The 25566-nt window shown below is 40.8% G+C and overlaps 1 protein-coding gene across 2 annotated transcripts in view; it reads left to right on the plus strand.

Moving 5' to 3' along the window:
• The window catches only part of ncam2a (neural cell adhesion molecule 2a), a 403653-nt gene that overhangs the window by 321984 nt on the left and 56103 nt on the right, over positions 1-25566 (plus strand). For both annotated transcript variants that reach the window (XM_006792777.3, XM_006792778.3), the window contains exons 8-11: positions 5421-5566; positions 17898-18048; positions 19669-19856; positions 20708-20804. In XM_006792777.3, the coding sequence (XP_006792840.1) occupies positions 5421-5566; positions 17898-18048; positions 19669-19856; positions 20708-20804 (582 nt within the window). The remainder of the gene's footprint in view (positions 1-5420; positions 5567-17897; positions 18049-19668; positions 19857-20707; positions 20805-25566) is intronic.

Here is a 25566-nt window from a genome sequence, read left to right on the forward strand (position 1 = left end):
GACAGCTTCCATGGCTAAATGTTGTCAGCGATACAGTTTGATAGAAGATAATTCTTCAGTTATCTGAAGCATCAACAGTAAATGTCAGGTTTCAGAAAAAGAGTAAGCAGATCCTACATTTTCCCTGCAACACTCAGCAGCTGTACCGGGAGACATTTATCACAGAAGCAGAGATTTTCATCTATCTGCAGACAGACTCTTAAGAGTTTGCCACAGTTTGCATTTTTTCCCCATTGTCAGTAGTCTATGAAACACAGCACCCACTTTAATGGGTTTTTCATTCTGTAATTTGCACACGTTCGCTGAACACATCACAAATACATTCTTTTCTGGGGGGTTTATTCCCTATGTATGTTCACTTGAATCTACCATTTCTGTTTCTTCATGCATGTAGCCAAGAACAAGTCTTGACAGCAAAGACAGTAAATTACATCACCATAAAAATAACAAAAATGATGATTATAATAATAATACTGTCTCACAGTGGATTTTTTTTCAGTTAAACCCTCTAAACTCTGGAGCATTACAAGAGGCATCAGGGATGACAGGAGAGAATCTGTGCTGACATTTGCTTTGTGGATCGGCACAGCTGAAACAACAAATGCAGACGTTATAATTATCAGATACAGTCAGTACCACATTTTACCTTCTGATACCTGTCAGTGGGTGGGATAAGAGCCTTATGTCAAATATTACTATAGAGAGGATGAAAATACAGTTTAGCTGCATAAGCAGGCTTGTTCCTGCATTAACTGTCTGCAAGCAGCCAAGAGGCATCAAAGCAAACCATCTTTTTTGGTCTTTCATGAACTAACAATGTGACAAACTGTACATTTATGCCACTTTCTTCTCTTTCTGACATATTAATGGCTTTTTCACGGGTTATGGTTAGGATTGAGCCTGCCAGGGCTGACAATGTGCAGTAGCAAAATACAACATTTGCAAGTACAATTATTATAATACCTGTAATTAGAATAATTAAGCATAATTAGAGTTATTACCATGTGTTAGAGTAAAATACTAATAGTTTTTTTTGTCATGCTGAGTTTAAGAGAAACTTAAAGAAGTTCATTTGAATTTACAAACTGAATAAGAATAAAGTTCACTTAGTAAAAATCCACGGTCAAATAAATTTAGGATTTTTGTCTTTTAGCGTAAAGAACGCTTCTCATTTAAAGAGGAAATGTTTTCAATAAAATGTTATTAATAGCAGTCCCTGCAGAGTGGTTTTTGCATCACGCTTGACAAATGAGAGTTTTTTCATTTAACATTTTTATGATGAAGGGCATTTGAGGCAAACAGCTGTGGATAGGAACTGTAGAACTGGTTCAGACCAGTTTCAGCCATTAACAGTTTTCTGTGTTTGGCAGTCGGATCGTTTTGAATCTGTATTTGTATGTTTGCACACGGAGAGCTGTCAGAACATGATGCTTTTAACATCTTTCACTCTGCAGACGTCATCCTAACAAAGAAATTGTGCCTCATTATGGGGCCTTATAGCAAAAAAAGGGGGGGGGGTAAATTCGACAGTTGAGATAATTTTGCCTCTTCTCTATGTGGCCTTTTGTATTGACACAAAACAGAATCAAGCAGATTGTTGCACTATTTTCAAGAAAAGGACACTTGATTCTGAATGAGTTATGAAGTGCGCTGATTTGTTGTTGAAACAAGTAAAATTATCCTTGCTATTCCCAGCAAATCTATTTGACTTGATTGAGGAAAACAAGAGTTGAGGACTTGGTTGTAGCGTAAATAAGCCATTAATGTGGTTGTTTGTGCTGGAATTTGAGAAGATGTTTATTGTTAAGTGATTTTCTTTTTTATTGTTTGCTTCATCCCTACTGCCTGCCGATATTCGTATAACTGCACTGAGACCGAGCACAAGGCATCAATCATATCCAAAATGCTTATAGAAATATGAAAGCTTAACTGGCTTATCAATGATAAGATACTTCCTGCACATGCTGGCATATGGAAGATTCAGGACTCACAGGGAGGCCAAAAGTCAAGAAAAAAAATGTAAAAATGAGATGACTCATTAGCTCCTTGGCTGCTTGGCTATTAGCTGACTAACATTACAATACCACATGCCATATGTAAACATTCTTCATAAAAAAAAAACTCAATGACTCAATTTATTGGGACAATAAATGTCTACTAAGTTGGACATTTTTGTCAAAGTGCAGTACTTTCATGCAACCTTGAATAATGCAAAACTTCTATACTTCAGTTTGTTTTGTGAGATGTTTCACAAAAGCATAATTCAACACATCATGTATGGATCCAATATCTGATTGCATTTCCAGTTCAAAAAATTTCACTTCGCTGAGCAATTCTTATCTTTGAAAAAAATGTCTGTGTCAAACGTTAACATTTGTTACTCTCCCTGAGAAATACAGCAACTAGTAGTATGTCTGTCTGTGAAGGTTCTCAGTCATCCAGGTCATCGTAGTCTAAGGAGCTTGGAAAAAAAAGTGTCTGGACTTCTTTAAGTTGCTTGAAGACGTTTCACCTCTCATCCGAGAAGCTTCTTCAGTTTTAAGGTCAAATGGTGAAGAGTCCCAGATTTAAACCCTATGGGAGTGTCCCCCCAAGAGGGATGATGGACAGGGGGTCCATCAGCCAAGGTTTTGGGTTTTTATTGTGAAACGTAGCCCCCACCCTATCATGTGATTTCCTGAGGTCATTTGGTGACCTCAGGAAATCACATGATAGGGTGGGGCTAGGAAACCTTGGCTGATTGTGACCTACACCTATTTTCACACATTGGCTTATGTAAATAGGTAGAGGATCATTAGGGGGTCCATCGTCCCTCTTGGGGGGATACTCCCATAGGGCTTAAATCTGGGACTCTCTAACATTTTACCTTATAACTGAAGAAGCTTCTCGGATGAGAGGTGAAACGTCTTCAAGCAACTTAAAGAAGTCCAGATGCTTTTCTTTTTCCAAGCTCCTTAGACTAGTAGTAAGTAAGTAAAATTTATTTATATAGCACTTTTTAAGACAGGAATCTGTTACAAAGTGCTTTACACAAAAACAAGAACATGACCCAAATGTCTGTCTAAATAGATGTTTTCAGCTGTTTTTTAAAAGAAGCCACAGAGTCGATGGTGCGTAGAGGAGGTAAACTGTTCCACAGTATTGGTGTTAGGTTGTGGAAAGTGCAATTCCCCTTTGTTTCCCAACTGTACCTTTAGCTTACCAACTTTTGATGATGTTTGATGAGCTGCAATCGCCTGCCACCTAAGAATTTTTTTACTCCATTCATGGAAGCTCGTCTTCTTTAGTGCTAGCTTGACACATGCACAACTTCATTGACATTTTCACCATGAACGCATCAAAGTAATAAAAAGAAAAAAAACTAATGTCTGGAGGGTGTAACAGGGCTGTGTGATGTCATTATTTTCTCACCACTGTGCACTAACGCCACGCTGTCACTAGAAGCAATGCCAGGCTGCAGCACATGAAAGATTAACTCATTCAAGAATGACATGCATTAACCTGCTTCAATGCATGTCAGATTGCATTGCTTAATAATTCTCTCAGTACAGTTAGAGTACAGCTAGATTATCCAGCCCACATTAACCTCTGCACATACCTGATTAAATTGCTCAAATTATATCTTACTATTTTATCTCCAAATACAGTAATCTGACAAACCCCCTTTTCTTGTTTATTGGCTGTTTTCTTTGTTGGTGCAGCTGACCATTCGCTAATCCCTAGGTATCCCTAAGTATCTACAACTTACTAGAACCCTTTGTTTTTCTGACACAGTGAGAAAGTAAGCTTTTTCTTACTCTCGCTCCCAACATTTGTACATTTTCAAAGGAGCCTTATTACTTTTGCTTCAAGATATGTGAGGGGTGCTATTGATTATTTCCTGTCACTGCGCGCCTTCTCAATATCAAACTGATTTGAACCTAAATGAAGGGAAGGGATCTGAGACAGAGATGAAAGAGGCAAAATAACATATTCGGGGAAAACAAGTGCAAAGCAAACCCGTCTATGACAGAGAAACGTACAGTTTGTGACATCATGACAGGAAACGAAGGTCAGTTACACAAAAATAGCTGCTTGAAAAGTCCTTCAAAGAGCTGCTTTTTACTTTGACGCTGTAAGTACATTCATTCAGAGCCAGAACTTTTTCACGTTGACTTGAGTAAAGAAGTTGAATCAGTACTTCAACGTTTTCTCTGTGTGAAGCATGTGTGTACATTTCCCACCTGTGATTGTAGTTTTAATGATTTTTTTATTACTTCCAGAAGGGTTGTTTCAAACCAAGAACCTTTTTAAAGGGCTGTTGCAGTGATATCATCCTAAACCTTTAAACCATGTCTCATCTACCATCCAATAACAAAACTTGTGAATTTCTCATGAATACAGTAGGTTAAATCGAGCCATTTTTGTGAATGTTTTAGTGAGTTTATTGTTACTGTAAACCTTTTTTTTTATTAAAGTTGAGATTCAGGTTAATTTTGTCTAACCGTCTTTGTTGGTTATTTGTGCCTACGCAGTTTGATCACTTACTAAAAGTCCTTGTAGGCAGAGGAATATTTGCCTGGCTGCCTGTGTGTATGTTTTTGTGACCCCCATGTTTTGACAAGCTCCCAAAATCCCTCAAGATGGCTCCTTCACCTCGAGGTTGAAGCCATGTGAAATTGCCAAACACTTCCCCCCGGGCGGTGTTAAAAGCCTTCAGTACAGTAGTCACTATTTCCTGTTCACTTCCCTTTGCCTTTCGGATTTTATGCCATGCTACTTTGCAAGCACCCTGTTAACAACGTAAGTGCAGTGTGTGTGGGGGGAAAAAAGAAGTAATCCATGATTCATGTGACATGCTCTATGCCCTTGACATGCATCAGGTTTCAGGGCTTGCTTAGAGCATCTTATCAGGAGGAGGCGAGCAGGGACCAGCCCCCAACGGCACGCTTTTCAGCACTTATCGCGGTGCTCACTCTGTGCCAAAAGCAAATCACACGGTGCTGGAGAGGCATCCTTCCAGACAGAAATCTATATTTATTTAAAATAAAAAACATGGAACAGTTGATTTGTTCTTTCAAACTTTAGCAAAGTCAGTTTTCTCATCTAGTCCAACGAGTGTGTGCAAAATAGGCCAGAGGCCATGCTTTCTCACTATATCAAACCTGTAGAGTATGACTGCACTGTATAAATTATCTTGGCCTACACTGTCAGTACCAAAGTCATGCATCAGCTCGGTGTTTAAACCCCATGGTATTGCCTTCATCTTCTAACTCACTTTATGAGTTAGATCTTTGACAGTTTCTCTCCTGCTCATCCTTTTATTCACTTCTCCTTCCTTACTCACACCTTTTCTTCTGGCCTTCAAATCTGTTCTCCTCTACTCACTTTTTTTTCTCTTATTTACCTTCTCTCCCCCGCTTGTCCTCTGTGATCTCCAGTCCAGCCCCATATCACCCAGCTGAAAAACGTGACAGCCGTAGAGGGCAGCGCTGCCATGATCTCCTGTGTGGCTGAGGGCGAGCCTCTGCCTGACATTTCCTGGAGAAGAGCCAGCGACGGTCAGACCTTCGTGGACGGAGACAAGGTAGAAGCTGCCAGAAAGCCCATCTGGCTGTGCGTGTGTGTTTGTGTTCATCATCGTACAGCATAGGCTGGAATTACGGCATGAGTGTCGTGCCCAAAGGATATGACTTAGGTAGGAAGGATTTATGGGAAATTTACTGGGGTTGCATACCAAATGCATTTACAGCCATATGCCAAAACATTAAAACACCTGCCTAATACTGTGCAAGTCCCCTTAGTGCTGCTTAAAAGGCTCATGTGACGTCTGGGTGTGTCTGGCACCTCTTGCTTTTGTGGGTGTTTAGGTAAGGCCTATGTCAGGGGTGTCAAACATGAGGCCCGGGGCCCAGAATAAGGCCGGCAAAGACTCCGATCTGGCCGACTGGAAGGCTTTGGAAAATGTGAAGAAGTGCACAGATTTTAAACTTCTAACTGTATTTTCATAAGTTTTACAGCTTTGCCTATTGATACAGACACTGCCATTCATACCACACGAAAGTAGTTCAGTAATAGATAAACCATTAAATGACAGAAATGTCTGGGCAGTTTTACCAGTTAAAGTGGATGAGTTTGACATCCCTGGCCTATGTGTTTCAAGTCTGTAAAGGTGAATCCTGTGGAAAGTTTATCCGTGTGAGTCTTTTGTCTAGTTTACTGTGTTTGTTGTGTTGCTGGAATGAGGAGGGAAAAACACCCTTAGGTTTTCAGCTCAGGGTCTACCTGGATAGTCTTCTGAGAGACCACAGTCATCGGGGAGTGTCACTGCTATTGTTACTTGTTCTGCTACAATTTTTAGGTGGGTGATATGTGTTAAGGCAATTTCCACAACTGATCTTATTCGATTCTTATGTCACATGCCTGAGTTTATTGTCACAACTGATCACTCTACATTACAGATGAGACACAGATTTGACAGTATTCATATGTATATGGATGGGAGCTACTTAAATTGTATTTTGATTATAATCACAGGTACAAAAACTGACTTAAAAGAAACCAATCATTAGAGAGTCAACCACAGATTGTGTGTCCTGGGCCAAATAAAACAGTGCACGTACTGGTAATGCACAGAGGTGTGAAGACAGAGGCACTGCTGGTTTTATGGAAGCATCGCTTCATTCAATTTCATTATAGCTTTGTTTCGAAGAAGTCACATTTTGTCTCTCATTGTGGCGCGGCAGATGGCTCTACCACTGAGCCTCGGGCACTGTTGCTATGGGAGAAAGTCAGTCAGTGGTGTGAATCAAAACACTGCAGTCGCTGTGCAGCAAAACGCAGCACCACACTTCACTGAGTTCACCCACGACCGAAGAAGAAAATGAGGAGAAGAAACAAACGTGTCATTTGAATCCGCAAATCTTTATTCGTGGCTGTGTGTTCTTGTGGTTTGAAATGCATCTTTGGCTATGAAATAACTACAATTTCTCTCTAGTGAGAGCCACGGATTTGCCAAATGTCAACTCTAAGGAGTTTCACTAATGAGTTTTTTGTTGTTTTTTTTTAATGAAGGAAAGGTGTCCTAAAATTCTCCGTCAAATCCCACGAGGTCACGTAGTCGCTTAACTGGAGCTACAGAGAAAATACCAGCTTTCATTGTCATGGTGACCATTAAAATGTCACTTTATTTTTTATATATATGAAGAAAAACCAAGTCTTGGTTCTTATTGCTGCGGACTACAAAAAAGCAACAGCAGACAGTAACGGCTAATTACTCGTATATGTCGCACCGTTAAAATTAAAGCATTCCCATCTGCCTTACATGAAATGTTGCAATTACAGCCATTCATTGCCGTCACTGCTGTACATTATGATGGATCTGGATCTTTTCCTTTTGACAAGATTTTATTTTCACGCTCTGTGAAGCCTCAAAGAGAGCGACCCTCAAACAACAAATGCACATTCACCTTGTACTCACATTATTATCTCAAGGGAAATCAGTAAACACTTTTATTTTGGTTATTTTGGAAGCCAGGACCTTGAAGTTTTCAGGGCAAATCTTTTAGTTTGTACTTTCTTTCTGTCTTCAGTACCTCCCTCAGACTCGCTGACATTATATTCAATCCATTTTAACCGAAGCGACACAAAGCTTCTATTTTTACTTGTTTCTCCCAGCATCCATTATTCACTTTCTCCATAATAACAGCCACACAAGTGACAAACTGAAAGAAGCCTTTTCTTGAAATAGTAATTATTCCTGAATGGCATGCCATCAATGTCAAAACCATACTCGCTTCCATGACAAGGGGTAAGAAGCAGCTTAAAAAAGAGGAAGAAAAAAAAACAAAAAAACAAAGATGGCAGCCATTCCTTTTGCTGGGGAAAAAGGTCATCTCGGAGATAAATGAGTGTGTGCATTGGCTCGAATCGCTCGGGTTGATAAATCACAGCCCAAAATGAGAGTAAGTGCTTCTCTTCCCACAGCAAATGCAATTATGGAAATGCACAGTGCAAACCAACACACCTAAACATACGCAAAGACAAACATGAGTCATGCAGTGCGAGGTGTGATGGATGGCAGCAGTCATTTAGGTTTAAAGCAGGATGTTCCTCTCTCAATTTGCTCTCCAATCTGCATATCCAGCCGCCACACACGTGTCTCCCGTTTAGAGTTGTTAAGCTTCGGAAAGTCCTACATGTAATTTTACGTACTACATAGTGTTGCTTCCGTCCTTTTCATTTTTTGTCAGGCTAACACCCAGACACAGGGTATGAGTGCATAATGGGATGCAGTTCCTGGAATTTAATTATGAATCGAGGCAGAGCATTCTGTGACACCTCGGGTATTGTTTTGCTTCTGATCAAAGTTACTGTCTGCTGTTGTAGTCATTCAGAATATCCAAGGCTAGAGAGCAAGTGTCATTAACTCTGTGCTTTTGTGTAGATGACTTCTAAAAAGATTGACATATTTAATGTGATTCCACTGTTGATTTCACAGATAAACCTTGAAATAAGAAGACTCCAACCAATTGTTTCCTGACTTCTCTGTGCCGAAAGACTGCAGTGAAGCGGTCACACCATTGTGATTAATAACCTGGCAAGTAAACCCAGGTTTTTGAAATTTTAAAAAAGAAAGCAGACAGGTATAAACCTGCAGTTCTCTCACAAGAAGTGCAAACCACATAATGAGGCACGTGTAACAAAGACTGAAAGTAACACAGTTGCTCAAGAAAAAGAAAAGCTGTCTAGTTTGACAGGTTTACCAAAGTAACTCACTGCCCCCAATCATTGAGGGTACACCACACTGCAATTAGAGCTGTATGTATTCCCAATCCATGTGTGTTAGCGTGTAATAAATGCCACTTTGACCTCGCCTAGTACCCAGAACAAGCCATTCCTGAGTTTGAATCCACCAGCTGGCCGGGGCCTTTCCCGTGTCTGAGTCCAAAAGATATTCTAAATCGGGCGTAGGTTTGTGAATGCTTGTCTGTTTCTCTATGTTAGCCCAGCAACAAATTGGTGACCTTTCTAGGGTATCCACTGCTCTTACCCTGTGACACCTAGGAGTAGTTCCAGCCCTACTGTAACCCCAAATTGGATAAGTGGAAGAAAATGGATGGATGGACTCTTTTTTTTTTCTTTTTGCTATCTTGCCCTTTTGCAAGAGAATGCATGGGACTCATACAGTAACAACTAGTTTTTCAAAAGTATTTTTACATGCAATTGTCATTTACAAAGTAAACATGGAGGGCATAAAATAAGAGAGGGAAGTAGCAGTTTTTGTACTGTTGCATGCCTTTCCTGGAACCAGAAGAGTCACCTCTGGCTTGTCTTTAGAAAGAATGCAGGTTTAAAGCACTTCCTGAGCGACTTCACTCTTCAAACGATGCTCATTGTTTATACTCACTTCAGTTCAATGTTATTTTTATAGTGATTGTCCCGACAGTAGTCATCTCTGGGCACATTTTACTAACTTTATGGACTGTATAAGACAGATATAGCCTTATTCTTTCAGCAATCTTTGAAGAAAATAAAAATAATATAAAAGTATAGTTCTGCACTAAAGTCTTGAACGACCGCCCATTTCATTATATTTTGTTTTGAAGGAGCCATACATTCTTGTTTTTTGGTGGGTTTTTTGAGTGTTTTTTTCTTTCTTTTTTTAGGGGGTCTTGAGCACTAGTTCTCTTAGGCTTTTCGATGGCCTTTCAAAGATTTAGACATTTGCTGCTTTTTCAGGTGTTTTTAGTCCACTTTTTATATAAAAAAAACAACCTTTTTGGGGTCAAGCCACTTAACACCGGCCTACGAATCATTCAAACACACACAGGCACTTAGCTCATGGATTGAACCAGTCTTATGCCTGCACATAATAGACAAGATAAAAAAAAATTAATTGTATCTTCGTTATGGTCAGCCTGTCATACAATGGAAAATACTAAAAACTTGATTTCCAAAGAGCTACTAGCCAAAAACAAAGCATGGTTTGCAGTGTGTCCTTAAAAAACTGGATATGTGGAAGAAAAACAAAGTCCCAGGCACAGTCATGGTTTGGGCCTCCTTTTCAGCCAGTGGTGTTGGAAATCTTGTCAAAATTGATGGAATTATAAGCTGAGACTCCACCATAATCCACCATACAATGCCATCTAGAAAGTGTCTGGAAAACAGCTTTACTTTTCAGCATGATAATGATCCCAAACACACCGCCAATGCTGTAAAAACATACCCGGATAGAAGAACAGATAGTGGAACACTGTCAGTCATGGATCGGCCTCCCCAGATCCTCAACCTCAACATTAGTGAAGCAGTGTGGGATCATCTTGAAAGAGAACAGAACAAAAGGCAGAAACATCCAAAGAAGAGCTTTGAATGTCCTTCAAGAAGCCTGGAGAACTATTCCTGAAGATTATTTGAAGAAATGACAAGAAAGCTTTTCTAAAGCTGCCTACACACTGGAAGCAATATGGTGACCCGATACTGTAGAAAGTAGGTTGCACTTGACATAAATTTTCTCAACTCCCGAGTGACAGGCTGAAGCAACTACCAGTGAGAATAATGAGTACTGTTGATTAACATATGACCTTGTAGTAATTATATTGGTAGGTTACCTTAGCAACTGATTTCTGGAACATCTGTAAGCGTGTGTCAGTTTCAAAACGATGTGTGATGAATACATTTCAACTTTAAAGAGTCTAGGCTGTGTTAAAGAATAAAGACAGTCACACCAAATATTGACTTTTAAGATTGTAGACTTGTACAAACTCTGTTTTTGCCTCATACACTGTATTTCCATATTTTCCCAATGTTTCAATAAATCCACGCACCACTTTCCAATTTTTCCAAGCAAAATATGAAGAAATAAAGGGTGACTCAAGACTTTTTAGCAATACGGTAGAATTCCTCCAACAGCCCTTCTTTCAAATCTTGCAGGGTCAACAGGCAGAAGGCCTTAGTGCCAATGAGTCTGTGTCTCAAACCCGTATTGCTGTAATAGGCCCTAAATAACAATGGAGTTGCTCTGAAATTGGTGGCATCAAGCACAAACGTTCCACCCTTTCTGAGACATTTTCCCTCACTGACGCTTGTCAGAGAAAGCCAAAAGGTTTTGGTTTCTAAAAACTAAAAAGCCTCTTACTCTCTTCAAGGGATTTTGAAGCTATTTTCCAAGACAATTGATCAGTCAGTTAACTTGTTATCTCAAAGATAACTTCTCCAGTCTCTCAAGTTACAGAGGCACTGTACTCAGAAAGAAATGAACCACTGTTGGCCAGTAAGACATCAGGGTTAAGCCTGAAGTCTCTTGCCTGACAGTACAGGCCCTCAGTCACTGCAACACCCAAAAATAGATAATAGCAGTGTCTAGCAAATCATTTCCTGTCGCATCCCATGTGAAACCCCTCGTTGGCCTCCATTTCCTTCAACCAAGAAGCCATTATTAAATGTCATTTTGTTGTTGTCTTGAGGTTGAGGTGATGCAGTAATCATTATAGTTGTGCAAATATGAAGACCCCCGTGTTCAGCCCCAGCACCCAACTGTTAGAATTAGCTGCACTTGCCAGAATTAGACTAGCTGTGTTTCCAGCCTCGCTGACATTTACAGCTGACATTTTTAATATCTGAAAACTCTCCAACAATTGGACTGAAATAACACTGGAACACGCTCCAGAATTCCATTTGAGAGATTGCATTTCAGATATAGCTTCATGTGTTTGATGTGGCACATGACATGCCTGGTTTTTATTGTGAAATTATGGATGAGTTATGGACAGGATTTCATATGTGTCTGCCCTTTTTATGCCTGCTCATGCCTACCCGTTTGTTCGCTAGTCATCTCCCCCGTCCTTTTAAACTCCCTTCTTTCTTTTTACTTATAATATATGTCTTTATGTTGTTTGCTGCTCGTGTGCACAGAGTACCTGCAGTGAGTGTGCCGTTGCAGCAACACGTATGTGCAGTTCATGGGCGTGCATGTCGCTGCTGTGTTTGCTTCTGGCTGCTCGCCTCGCCGTCCGACTGAACTGCATATCAAACAGGCTGTGCTTTGGGGGCTGAGTTCGTCTCTAGACACAGACCCTGTCAGTTGGCAGAGACGGGGGGGCGGGTGGATGGATTGTGGGGAGGCGGCGGGGTTAGCGAGTAATTTCCTGACTCAGAAGCTCTCTCCTCGAAGATTTCCTCTCCTTCCCCCTCAGCATTCCTATTCAACACACACACTCTCAATCCCATTGACCTCAGCTGGCGAGGAAAACAAGCAAAGTCTGCAGTGGCAGCACAAAGAGACCAGATCCGAGCCTTTAAACGCCGCTTCACCTCATTGGTTGATAGTATTGCGATGATAAGAGCAAAGATAAGCCATTCTAAACAGGATAATGCCCAGGCAGTCTGCGAGCGACAACATAAAGAGTGTGTGATTCAGAAGAGGGGGCTTCAGGGCCGAGGCTTATGGGGCTTAGACACATAATGAGTATTACCTGAGGTGGGGAGATGGGGGGGGGGTTGTGACAGGAGGGCAGTAGAAGGGGCAGGATGTGCATTGATTTACTGGGGAAATCTATGAAGGTGTGCAGAAGGTACACACAAATACACACTCAGTATGCAAACATGCAAGTAGATTGGAATATAGAAAAATGCAAATGGGCATATGCAGGAGTCCTGCAAGATTTTAGCAATGCAGACATAAAACAGAAGAAGGGTGATGGCCTCAAAAAAAGGAACATATTTAAAATTGACCTCCCTTTTCCTAGTTTCTATGGCTACAAATGTAATATACGGGTGGTGAGGCGGAGTACTAAAGCGCAGCTAGACCTGTAAGACATATAGATCAACAAAGTCCACATGAAGGAGAGGTTTTGGTGGATGAAAGGCTCAAACTCAAACTCACCCATGAGCCTGGGGTTTGTGTGCTATGTTAAACTAAAGCTATATGTGGAAGTATTATGTTTAGACTTATTATTTCTTATGTGACCGTCCAGGGGGCGGGGCAAATAATTTTGCCAAAAAATCACATGATGAAACAGTAATGCAATTTACGTGTGGCTATGTGTGCAGGGTGAAAAAGTATATTTTTTTCTCATTTGAAAAAGTGTTGTAAGTAGAAATGGTGGACCATCTCATCACAGAAGTTGTCAAATATTATTGTGTCCTATTAGAAAAATTCTGTCTACGCTCAGCTGTCATTTACTGTAGATATAGCCTGGGGCTATGGCTCACCTTCTCCTAGAAATTACTTTAGCATTACGTATGAACTTGAAGTGTGCTTTTTATGTCTGAATGCATATCATATGTGTGATATGCATTCAGATCCCTGTGTTTTTTGATAATAACATTTTTTAAAAAGTTTTGTCTATTTGTCAGTTTTGTACACCATTGCATTGGAATGTCCATGGGTTATAGACTTGAGGCAGTCATTATCTACAAAGGAGTTCAAAGTATTAAAGTATTAGTAATCGTCAAAGGTTGTTCCACAGTTATTCACTGGTAATGCTGAAGACATGTACTGTTAGAAAAATAAGACTGGTGAGGTTTACATGGTTGCCAGTAGGTGGAATAAAAACAGCAGTGGCTGCAGTGACTCCTGACATCCTCGCTGTGTGTCCAGAGGGGGAACATCGTAAGCTTGTTTGTAAAACTCTTGTTTGTAAAAGTGTAATTGTACAAAATCTTGTGGACTTAAATGTATAAACGGACTAATCAGAAATTAAACTGCTGTAGTTAAGCTAATAGTGTTCTATTTTTTTTAGCCAGACATTTTAAAACTTCCCCTTAAATGTGTCCCTGATCACAATCCTCTATATCATCGCTCTGTTGTGCTGCTGCAAGTAAGTAAGATTACGTCAGTCAATATCAAAATGTGTTGCATATATAGCCTTAATTTGTGTCAACTGAGCTGTGGCTAAGTACCTGAAGATAACTAACTGAAAACACAAACTGTCAAAACACAGAACGTCATAGTTCTGTGTGGCCACAGGATTTATTTTTTTTTTATCCTCCAGTTATCGCTACAAAAGCCTGCAAAGCACTGTGGCATAAACATCTACGAAACAGATTTAATAGAAACTCAATTTGACTTTCAGCCTCAGATTTCCCGCTCCTTTTTTTCACAAATTCTAATAATTCCTTTATTAGTAACACATCTTCAATACTAACTGGAACCCCGTTTTAAATCAAGCCTGGAGCCAAAAACCATCTCTTCTACTTTTTACTATTAATTGACTAATTAGTTGGCAATGATGCGTGAAAGTTTGGAGTGGTATCGTGACTGATCGGGACTTTGGGTTGGTTAACATTCATCTCAATTCCAAGCTTCTTTAAATGTGTCAGTGCATTTGTTGACCAGTCTTTCACCCCTCAGACATGTCCCTGATCATGATCCCTTTGTTGTCTTGCTACAAGCAGCTACACAACTCATAGCACTGCTGATTATGTGGGTCTATTTCAGTGTGCCATTTCAGTGTTACTTAGCAGTGATAGCTCAATCATAATCTGCTGCTGCTGTGTCTTTTTTGTGCACAGAGGCTTCAAGAGGCTGGGAGAGATCGCTATCATAATGTGTCATATGTGGTGTGGCGGGTACTTGCATTAAAAATACCCTCCAGCACACCAAGCCTCTATGAATAATAAGAGCTCAACTAAAGCTGTGTTTCCTATTCATGGCGATACCTTATGTGCAAATAAATGTCAGCAAACTTCATGACATGAAGTAGCAATAATGAATCAAACCTGTGTTTCCTGTGCAAGTGTTAACATTGCGATGATATATCATTTCACATAACACAAAGATGTAGAGTCTTTCTCCACGTCAACAGGAGATAAATTATCTTCGAAATCAGCCGAAACGGAGATGGAAGGTAACAATGTTTGAAACGGTTCTTCTGCCTATTGTCTGTGACCTTCAAATCCTCTGCTGCGGGTCTCTATTGTGTCAACTCTGCATCCACAGCCAGCATCACTGAAAAGTAGTTTCTCTGGGGTCATGGAGGTTATCTGATGGCAACAGTCTGAAGGCTTATGGCCGTATCATGTCTGCAGCGGGGATGCTCCTGAGGTGTTTTTTCTCATTACGGGGGAATGTCGATTACTGGAATGATAGCCTCGTCTGCCGTAATTGACCCGTTGCTTCAAATTGATACCATCTGTCTTCATACAGATGTAATGACCTTGTAATAAATCAACAGTTTATTGCATTAACCCTGACTCTTTGTGACAAGTGACGATTGCCTGCAAAGAGGCCGCCACTCGGTGGCAAGAACAAAGTTGGACCAACAACCTTCTCTAAATTAGTTGGCGACAGACCCGAAGCCTTCCTCGATTCTGCTTTGTCATTTCTCCAGTTTTACATAACCATGAATGAAAAATAGTATCATATTCACGGTTGGACCTATTATCTTCTCCAGATTCAGCATCCCCGTTCTGTCTGGAAGTTTCAAAAAAAGCTCACAGCTAGAAGCTGACCTTCATTTCTGGCTTTATTCCATCACCTGAGTTTCAACTCGCTAAGAGAGACTGTATATGTTTTAAATTGTATTTTAAAAATGCACGTTATTCAGCGTTACTGTAAAGCTACAAGTGCTGGCAGAATGGCTAATTTTCAACTTTTTCCCCCGGGCCAGATTAGAGCGAGCCAATAAAAACAATAAAACATTAAAGAACAACATCTAAAACCAGATGACCGTCTCTCTGACCCCGTAGGATTGTCCACAGGCTCTCTGTGTATGCAAGGATACATCTAGTACCGCTTACTTTTTTATTATGTACACTGATGGATGCAGAAGCACTCAGGAGAACAGAGTCTTGATTACATTTTCTGATGACACTGCAGCGTTGACTCTTTTGAGTATTTCTTTTGTCAGCTGGGTTCACAGCCTCGCAACAGTCTGAACAGCATTGTTAAATCTGCTCTAAGATCATCAGAGTGAAACAAAGAGATCTGGATTCTTTTTGCAACCAACAAATCCCTCAGAAAGTGGCACATATTTTGCCTCTTTGCGAATATTTTCTTTATCAAGGCTGTTTGTTAAAACTAACTGATATTCTGAAGCATCTTCTGTATTTTAACGGCATAATGCTGTTTTCTTTTAAGTCTGGTCAGTAAATAAATACTTATGGGATTTTTAAAAAGTTGATTTTATTAGGCTTGAATTCTTGTTTGCATTTATATTTTTTTCATATGCTCATTTCTGTTTATTTTTTATGTGCTGCCTCAAACTAATTCAAACCACTAAATTAGTGCCGATGACTATAATTGATGTAAGTTTTCATTTTTATTTTAACTAATTAATATTAAGGTATACTTGTTTACCACATATTGTGATATATAGTTTATGAATTCTTGTTTAAATTGTGAATCTTTGCTGTATTTTTCTAAATACAGAAAAGAGCCAGTCTTATAGACTCTCATAGACTCATATCATTATTCATCTTTAATCATCCCAACAGTGTATAGTAGTGAGGTGGTTAATAGTTCATATTGGTTTCATATCCATGTTTGGTTCCTATTGGTGTGTGATTTGGTGTAGTGAGCATCAGGTTGCCATGCAGCTTTGGAGGTGGACTTGATGTTGTTTAGATGTTGATATAAACAGCTTTCATGTAACCGTGTGATGTATGGGTAAAAACAAAAAAATGTGTTCTCTCAATCATGTAAGAGATGTGTGCAAATAGTCTTAATTGACCATTTGTAATTATATTTTATATTTATATTTTTTCTGAATTTATTTATTATAAACTTTACATTTAACTTTAAATTATGCTATTGTGGTATACAGTTGAGTAAATTCTGACTGATATAACTTTTTCAATACCGATACTTATATTTGCTGATATAAAATTCCAATATTGTGATACTCAAGGATATTTTCTTCTTCCAAATACATGAAACATAAATAACATTTCCCTAACATTTGCTATGTGTATTTAATTTGTGTACTTGTTTGCCATTATTTGTTCACCCAAGTCTTGTTCCGACACATCTGAATCAAATGAATGGCTTGTTATCAGGCCTTTGCCAAACTTGATGGCAAACTTGAAGACGTAATCCAACCATTTGATTCAGCTGTGTTGCAGTAGGAAGGCATCCAAAAGCTGCAGGACAGCAGCTCTCGAGGACTGGAGTTGGACACCCCTGGTTTACCGCCTTTCAAACACGTTTCCATCAGAAAAGTTGTCCAGAGTGCCCTCTGGTGGACAAACTATACAGTCTCGATACTCATAACAGTTGAAAGGTGTTTCTACTGTTTCTTTTACTTTTTTACATTTTACTGTGTTGAATAAAATTCAGTATTTCTGGACTGTGAGTATAGCATATTGAGGACCTTGTACATATTTAAGACAAGGATTAACTTGCAGTATAGTGGGTAGTATATTGAAGCGGTGGCAGTTTTCCAGTTAACGTCCAATAACTTGAGACCCAGTGTGTGTCTCCAGTACAGGTTTTAGTGTTGTCAGTAAGAAGAGACCAAGTAGGCAATCTGTGTCTTGTTTGGGAAAAAGTCAGAGAGTGAAAATAAGTTTTAAGCTTCACAACATGCACAAAGACGACCTGCTGTATTTTTCCTTTGGGACGTTCGGTTTTATTTCCATTCTCTTTTTTGCTTGAACTGAACTCTCTTTTGACACGCCTATCACTCCCAAACAGAAGGTTTGATCAGCATGTGGTTATGATTTCTGTGATCTCAGCCAGACGTGTGTGTCTGAAATGACCACATAAAAAGATATCCTGCTTTATGACATTATACAGATCCAAGAGTAGAAAAAAAACTGTCTGAAATGAAGCATTTAGAACAGTCTGAAGCTTAAGCTATAGGCTTATTGGGATTACTAGTACATATGCTGTCTTTACTACTTGAAACTTCTGCCATTTAAGCTGTCTGTTCCATTTGGATTTGAGTTTAAAATTATTGTTGTGTTTGTGTCCTCAGAGCCAGGATGGGAGGTTTGAAGTTCGTGGGCGTCACGGCAAGTCGGTGCTGACCATCAGCGGCGTGAGGCTCTCCGACTTGGGTCGATTTGACTGCGAGGCGCTCAGCAGGATCGGAGGTCATCAGAAGAGCATGTTCCTGGACATTGAATGTAAGAGCGCACTTTTTGTTAGAGTGCACATGCAGTCCACAGCAGGCTTCCAAGAACTGGAGATATTCAAACAACAAGTTGTCTAACATTGCCTGTGGGTAAAATGCAGAGGAGTGTTGTTTTTGCAGAGCCCTGGTCACCTGTTACAGCCTCTTACAAGCTTCTCCTTTCTGCCTTTCTATCGGCTCTTTGCGGTCCTTGCTGTGGAAATGGGACACATAAACACATTTAAGCAGAGTTCAAAAGTTCACTCACGCTCAGTTCTAATAATTCTTTTTGTAGTCTGGCTATTTCATTTTTTTTCCCTCTCTGAAATGCATTATATCATTATAAACAAGTCACCCACCACGCACACTGCCTCCAGAAGGGTTAATTAGTGTGAGGATATCATGCATCGCCTTTCTTTTTTTCTCCTGCTGACAGCTCTGCTACTTCCCAACGTGTGCATCCATTCCTCAGTGCTGGTTGTTTGGGGTTATTTGGGGCGGGCTCTCCCCTGCTTAATGAGCTCTGAAGCAAAGATCTCCATTTTGGCCTCAGAATGATTAGGTTCATTAGTAGCGAGGCTCAGTGGAGTTTTTTTTTTTCCTTTTTCTTTGGGTAGCAGTTGATTCCACCTTGAAGCTCAGAGGAACAACAAAGAGCTAGGCCAGGCAAACAAATATATCCAAAGAGACAGCGAGGGAAAAATGAAGACCATATCTGCGTTGTCACATGCAAACCAATTTTCTCCTTTTCAGGCTGAGGTGACTTTTTGAGTTCACGGATTCCCCTCAAAATTTTGTTTTGCACGGTTCCTGAAAAGTTGACATTTTAGGAAAAACTTGTAGCAAAAAAACAATCTCAAATTCACGCACCCACTCTCTAACCGTGAAGCAAAGTTGCTGTCATTACACTGCAAACTTGTTTTGCTGGAGCCACAGCTGACAACTCGCTCCCGCGCTCTGCACAGAGACACAGGCTGTGAGTCTGAGTGTAGAGGGGCTGAGCCAGCCGTTACCACCGAACTAATGAACTCATTTACTAAGTCACTGCAGGCTGCAGGGGGATAACACGTCCTCGGCTGTGACAGAGAGCCAGGCATCAATCTCTTTAATGGAATCCTGCAAGCGAGCATAAAACAACCATAATGCCTCTCCGACTGAGCGGGGCCGACCGGGCCGAAAGAAATCCGCACAACAGCTCGCCGCCGCAGTCGTCCATTACTGCCCTTTCTATTTGCCGGCGCCAATGAGCTTCTGTTTGCATGCTTTATTCCTATTCTTGGGGGGCACGATCGCATTGGAGACCCCCACCCATAGCGTGAGGTAGCTTCAATTAAGTTTTTCTTTTTTTACACTGCCGAAGGAGTTGAGGAAGCAGCAATTAAATGCTTCCCCCCCCCGTCTTCTCTTTAAGGTGAAGCCTCAGCAAGTTATTTTTTATTTATTTTTTTTACATCTTTGATCATCCAGCACAGCTCCACCTTTGATTTGAGTGTTTAATTGGCTGCCACAAATTCCAGACACACCAGCAATTACTCTTTTAGCAATTCAGGTCTTGTTTTAGTTTAAAAAAAAAAGCTCCTTTTCCATGTAAACGAGGTGGGTGCAAATCATGACGTTACTCTGTTTTGTTTAGATATACCAAAGTTCCTGACCAACCACACCGTTTATTATTCATGGGAGGGAAATCCGGTGAACATCAGCTGCGACGTGATGTCCAACCCACCTGCCACCATGCTGTGGAGGCGAGAGCGCTTCACTATCTCCACAGAGGGAACCGCCAACATGAGGGTGCACAGCGCCGAGGGCAAGTCTGTGCTGGAGGTGAGTTCAAGTCCTCCAGTGGCAGCCAGGTTAGGGTTAGAGTCACGAGACAAAAAATGTGTTTGAAAGTTTAATAATGAGTCTGTCAGTCTGGTTTATCAAACAGAGGTGCAAAAGAAATGGAGTTTTTTGTAATGAATTGAATTTTCTTCTTTGAGGGGAAAAACAATTAAATAAACAATAAAAACAACAGTGAAAGACAGACCTGTAGTTTAATGAGTTTAAAAAGAAAATAAATTCTGATGGATCTTTATGAAGAGTTACTCACACTGATATAGTTTTCAAAAATTTGACAAAATTCAGATTTTGATGTTTCTATTGGCAGCCCAGTTTAATGGAAGTAAGCGAAACCCCAGTGGTGGTCATTGTGAATAGTTTGTCATAAAGGATGCTTTTAACTGAAGAAGTCGTGAAAACTAGACACCCATACTCAGTTTTTAAATGATGATTTCATTTATTACAGAAAAAGTTGTTATCCAAATCTACATGGACCTGTGTGAAAAAGTAATCACCCCCCAAACCTAATAACTGGTTATCTTGTCAGCAAGAACAGCAATCAAGCATTCAAGTCTTTCACAAGGCTGTGGAAGATTTTGATCCTCTCGTTTTTGCAGAATTGTCTTAAATCAGCCCCACTGGAAGGTTTTTTTAAGGTCATGCCAAAGCATATCAGTATAATTCTGTTTCAAATCAGTCCTATGAACACCAAAAACACATATTATTCAGTGCATGTTTAGTATATAAAGCACAGTTATATATCAAGCACAGTTGGAGCGAAAGCAGAAAAGTCCAAGTGAAATCTTTAGTTTTAATATGAATTATGATCGACTGTATTGTTTATCTGCGTCCAGGTGACTCCTATGTCCGACAGAGACTTTGGCCGCTACAACTGCACGGCCAGAAACAACATTGGAGTTCGATACCAGGAGTTCATTTTGGCCCAGGCAGGTGAGTCTGCAGAACTGCCACTAATGCGCTAATGAGGCTAGCAACTCAATTTCAAGACCAGAACGTGTGGACGTCTCAGGGAGCCTGCACCTTTTCAATAACCGTTCTCCCAGTAACTCCAGCCATTCAACTACTTTGTAACCCTCTACCTCTCTACTAATGGTAATAGCCTTATTTGCAATTCTCAGGAAGATAAATTCCACTACAACTCCCAACCCCTATTCAGCCTCGCCTAATCTCAAATAGTGCTGGCTGATTTACCATACCCCTCGCTATTTAACTGAAGTACTCCCTAATTTACGGTAGCGAGGGCTAATACACAATAGTGCAGTCTAATTATCTTTAGTGCAGATTGAATTGCTCTGGCTAAGGAAGAAAAAAGTAGTGAGCAAAAAGCTGACCAAAAATGTCGTCTTGCAGGAAACAGTAGGTTTTAGAAGAGTTTGTGACTCTTACAATTCAGCACAACACACACTCAGGCACACACAAGAAAACACTGTGAACATGTTTGTGTTCTTAACGGATATTTGAGACGTACCTTATGTAGAATACACTGTCTTCAAAGCTCGATCATAAACTGATAGAAGAATCTGAGGGTGGAAGTGTGTTTGTAGTGAGTCAAACTGCTCTGAATTTTGCATTGATGTTTTAAGTGAGAATCACTAATACAACCAAAACAACTTGAGTCACATCAAAAACATATCCAAGGACAAGTGATGCAGTCAAGTGATGTGGCAACTTACCTGAAAATAAAATAAGTTGCTGTCTATTAAATTGCTAGAGTCTAGAGTGGGCTAGGGTAATATGGCAGTGATGTCAGGAAGTTTTTAGAGTCAAGGTTTATTTGTGCAGGAAATATATTCAGAGGTCTTACGCAGAAGCATTTATTGCAGTGAGCTTGATATCAAGGAGAACAAAGATGGACACGTGCTAAAACTGCTTATTGCCACCCAGTTCTATAACAGTCTTGGAGGCAACAGCAGGAGAACGGATTTATAGTCCAATAATCCAAATATTTAACCCACAATGAGGTAGTGGTCATGCACAGGGAGACAGATGGAGCGGCACGCAGGCAAAACACAGTGTCTATATAAACAGACAAAAAAATATGGAACTGGATTTTTTTTTAAAAAAGCAGAACTCAAGCAATTAAACAAACTAGGAATCAAGGAAGGCTAAGGTGTTGCACACTAAACATGGGTGACACAAATGAGGGAAAACTAGCAAAGAAATGAAGTACAATAGAAATTACTTAGAGAAACCTGACATTGTGACCATTTCTTAATATATCTATCCTCATCCTGCGCAGAATAGATTCTGTTCCTGTCTGTTCCAGCTAAAAGAAAAGACTAACACAGCTCCTGCACTTTTAATCTGCATGAATAGAAATGTTATGTTTTTAATGTCCTATCTTTTCACGTAAAATTAAAGTACACAGGCTCCTCTCAGGCGTTGTATAAGCTGAATTATTACATCTCTCCTAAATAACCCTTGAAAGCTTACCAAATATAGAAAACTAATCTTTTAAAATGTCTGTCTTTAGTTTTATTATGGTGGAACTGTGCCATTTATCTTTGATCAAAAATACATTCAGTGGAGTTGGTTATTGCTGTGTAAATGTCAAAGTTAGGTCCATAAATATTAAGACAATTGCCTCTGTACTCTGAGGTCCTCCCATTTGTTTTCACATTAGTCAAATTAATCATGCTAGAAGACTTTTTTTTATCCTTCTGCAGTATCTGCTGTTTGGCAGTGTGCACCCTCCAACACAAGAATTCCCTCCCCCACTACATTGCAGCACGGGTCAGAGCTGGTATGAATGACATGAATGGCTGATCATTCACACACAGCATGAAAACAATGAGCTTTTGTGGAGGTGGGTTGCAAAGCTGCTTGAAAAGCTAGGAGCAAATTCAGTAGCTTGGGTAGTAGGATGTGTAGAAGGGTATCAGCGGTGCCATCAGCTGGTGCTTGCTTCTCATCAGCTGATGGGAGTGGAAATCTTAGTCAGTCAATCAGTCAGTCTTTCTGGCCCTTTGTTCTAGACTGAAATATCCCACCAACAGTGGGATGTATTGCCTGCATAATGTATAAACACTTTAAATGCTTTATAGTTTGTTTTCTTTCCTTCATTAATAATTTGGCTGGGCACATTCGTAGCTTCCCCCCCCCCCCTCGGCCAACGCGGATGCAGCCTGTGACTCTCTCCACTCTGTGGTCAGCAGACTGCAAACACAATCTCCGAGAGCCCGTCTCATAATATCAGGGGACTTTAATCATGTCTCACTGGACTCCACACTGCCCACCTTCACCCAGTATGTGACATGCCCAACCAGAGACAATAGAAGACTGGACTTAAAGTATGCCAATGCAGAAGAGGCATACAGTTCATCACCTCTCCCTCTCCTGGGCAGATCTGACCACAACCTGGTACACCTTGTCCCTGTTGTAATGGTTCTTTTAATTTGGAAAGAAAAGTAAGCGCAGTCAGAGTCCTAGGGGGTGTCCAAAAAGTGATTTATTAAACACACACGTATTACACAGTGCGGGAAGCCGGACTTCCCCATTCGGCTCAATACAGGAAGCTTTATAGCCTTTATGACGTCAGAACACTTCCTGGGAGTCATCTTATCAGAACAACAACAACCCTTTCCCAGACTTGAAACCAGATGTTTCCCATCATCAGTATTTGGGAACATAACAATTGTGTAAGACGAGTGTGCTGTTGTGTAAGATTGTTGGTCCCGGCCACCGAAAGTTCAGCGTCCTCATTTGACTTACTGTGGACCCACCACTATGCTGGTGCTATACATGATAAAACATTGCATCTAGAATGTGTCATTCTGCGTGCCCTGGCAAATATACTAAGTGGTAAATGATACATGATAATAAGGATGATAACTGGATAATGACAATGATAAGTGATGCAGACTAATGAAGTAATGATGAAATAATGATTGTGCATGTGAATAATAACATAGTGACAGAAAAATAACATTCCTTTACGTGACACTGTGTATGAGCCCTTAGTGCGCAGGGAGCCACCAGCCACCCGCACAGTACAGAGATGGTCGGAGGAGAGCGAGGAGGCTCTTAAGGATTGTTTTGAGTCGACTGTGTGGGAAGTGATCTGTGACGACCACAGAGAGGACATCGACAGCCTTACTACATGCATTACTGACTATATTAATTTCTGTGTGGATAACACCGTACCTACCAGGTGTTTCTCCAACAACAAACCTTGGATTACCCCAAAAATTAAAGCTGTCCTCAAGCAGAAGAGGAGGGCCTTCAAATCCAAAGACAAAAAGGAGTTGAAAAGGGTGCAGAGAGAGCTGAGGGGACTGATAAGGAATGGGAAGGACAACTACAGGCAAAAGATGGAGAACCAGCTTCAGCAAAAAAACGTTGGCGATGAAGACCCTGGAGCGGCTGGTCCTGGCTCAGCTTCGGCACCTGGTGAGCTCATCACTGGATCCACTTCAGTTTGCCTACCAGCCTGGCATTGGAGCGGATGATGGCGTCATTCACCTCCTACATTGTTCCCTCGCTCACCTGGAGACGGCTGGAAGCACTGTGAGAATCATGTTCTTTGATTTCTCCAGTGCCTTCAACACTATTCTTCCCTCTGTCCTGAAGGACAAGCTGGAGAACTCTGGAGTGGACCATCACCTCACTACCTGGACTTTGGACTACCTCACCGACCGACCACAGTATGTGAAAACTCAGGGCCGTGTGTCAAACAGGGTCGTCTGCAGTACGGGGGCCCCATAGGGAACGGTTCTGGCTCCGTTCCTCTTCACCATCTACACTGCAAACCTCCACCCAGTGCTTCCTGCAGAAGTTCTCTGATGACTCTGCAATAGTCGGCCTCATCGCTGATGGGGACGGCAAGGAGTACAGAGGACTGACCCAAGACTTTGTGGACTGGTGCCAGCTGAACCACCTCCACGTCAACACCAGTAAAACCAAGGAGCTGGTCGTAGACTTCCGCAGGCACAAACATCCTCCACTGCAACCACTGAACATCCAAGGTATGGACATTGAGGCTGTAGACAGCTACAGGTACCTTGGTGTTCATCTGAACAACAAACTGGACTGGACTCATAATTCAGACGCCCTCTACAGGAAAGGGCAGAGCAGACTGTACCTGCTGCGGAGACTCAGGTCGTTTGGAGTGGAGGGCCCACTCCTGAAGACCTTCTATGACTCTGTGGTGGCCTCAGCCATCTTTTACAGTGTGGTCTGCTGGGTTGGCAACATCTCTGCCGGGGACAGGAAGAGACTGAACAGGCTGACCAGAAGGCCCAGCTCTGTTCTAGGATGCCCTCTGGACCCAGTGGAGGTGGTGAGTGACAGGAGAATGGTGGCTAACCTTTCATCCCTGTTGGACAACATCTCCCACTCCATGCAGGAAATTCTGACAGCACTGAGCAGCTCCTTCAGTGGCTGCGGCACCCACAGTGTGGGATGGAGAGATTTCGCAGGTCTTTCCTCCCCACTGCTGTCAGACTCCACAACAAAGACTCCAACTGATCAAACACACACATCCACACATGTGCAATAACACTAAGTGCAATACTCTTTATCTGACAAAGTTGTATTTTTACTCAGTTGTATTAAGCATTTGTATTCTATTTTTATAGATTATTATTATTATTATAGATCTATTGTATATTTTATTCTGTTTATTCTACTGTATATAGTATTTTATTTTATTCTATTCTATTCTGTACAGTTGTGTACAGTATTTTATTCTTAT

The sequence above is a fragment of the Neolamprologus brichardi genome, chromosome 23 (assembly GCF_056152115.1).
Source record: "Neolamprologus brichardi isolate AB-2024 chromosome 23, ASM5615211v1, whole genome shotgun sequence".
NCBI classification, from domain to species: domain Eukaryota; kingdom Metazoa; phylum Chordata; class Actinopteri; order Cichliformes; family Cichlidae; genus Neolamprologus; species Neolamprologus brichardi.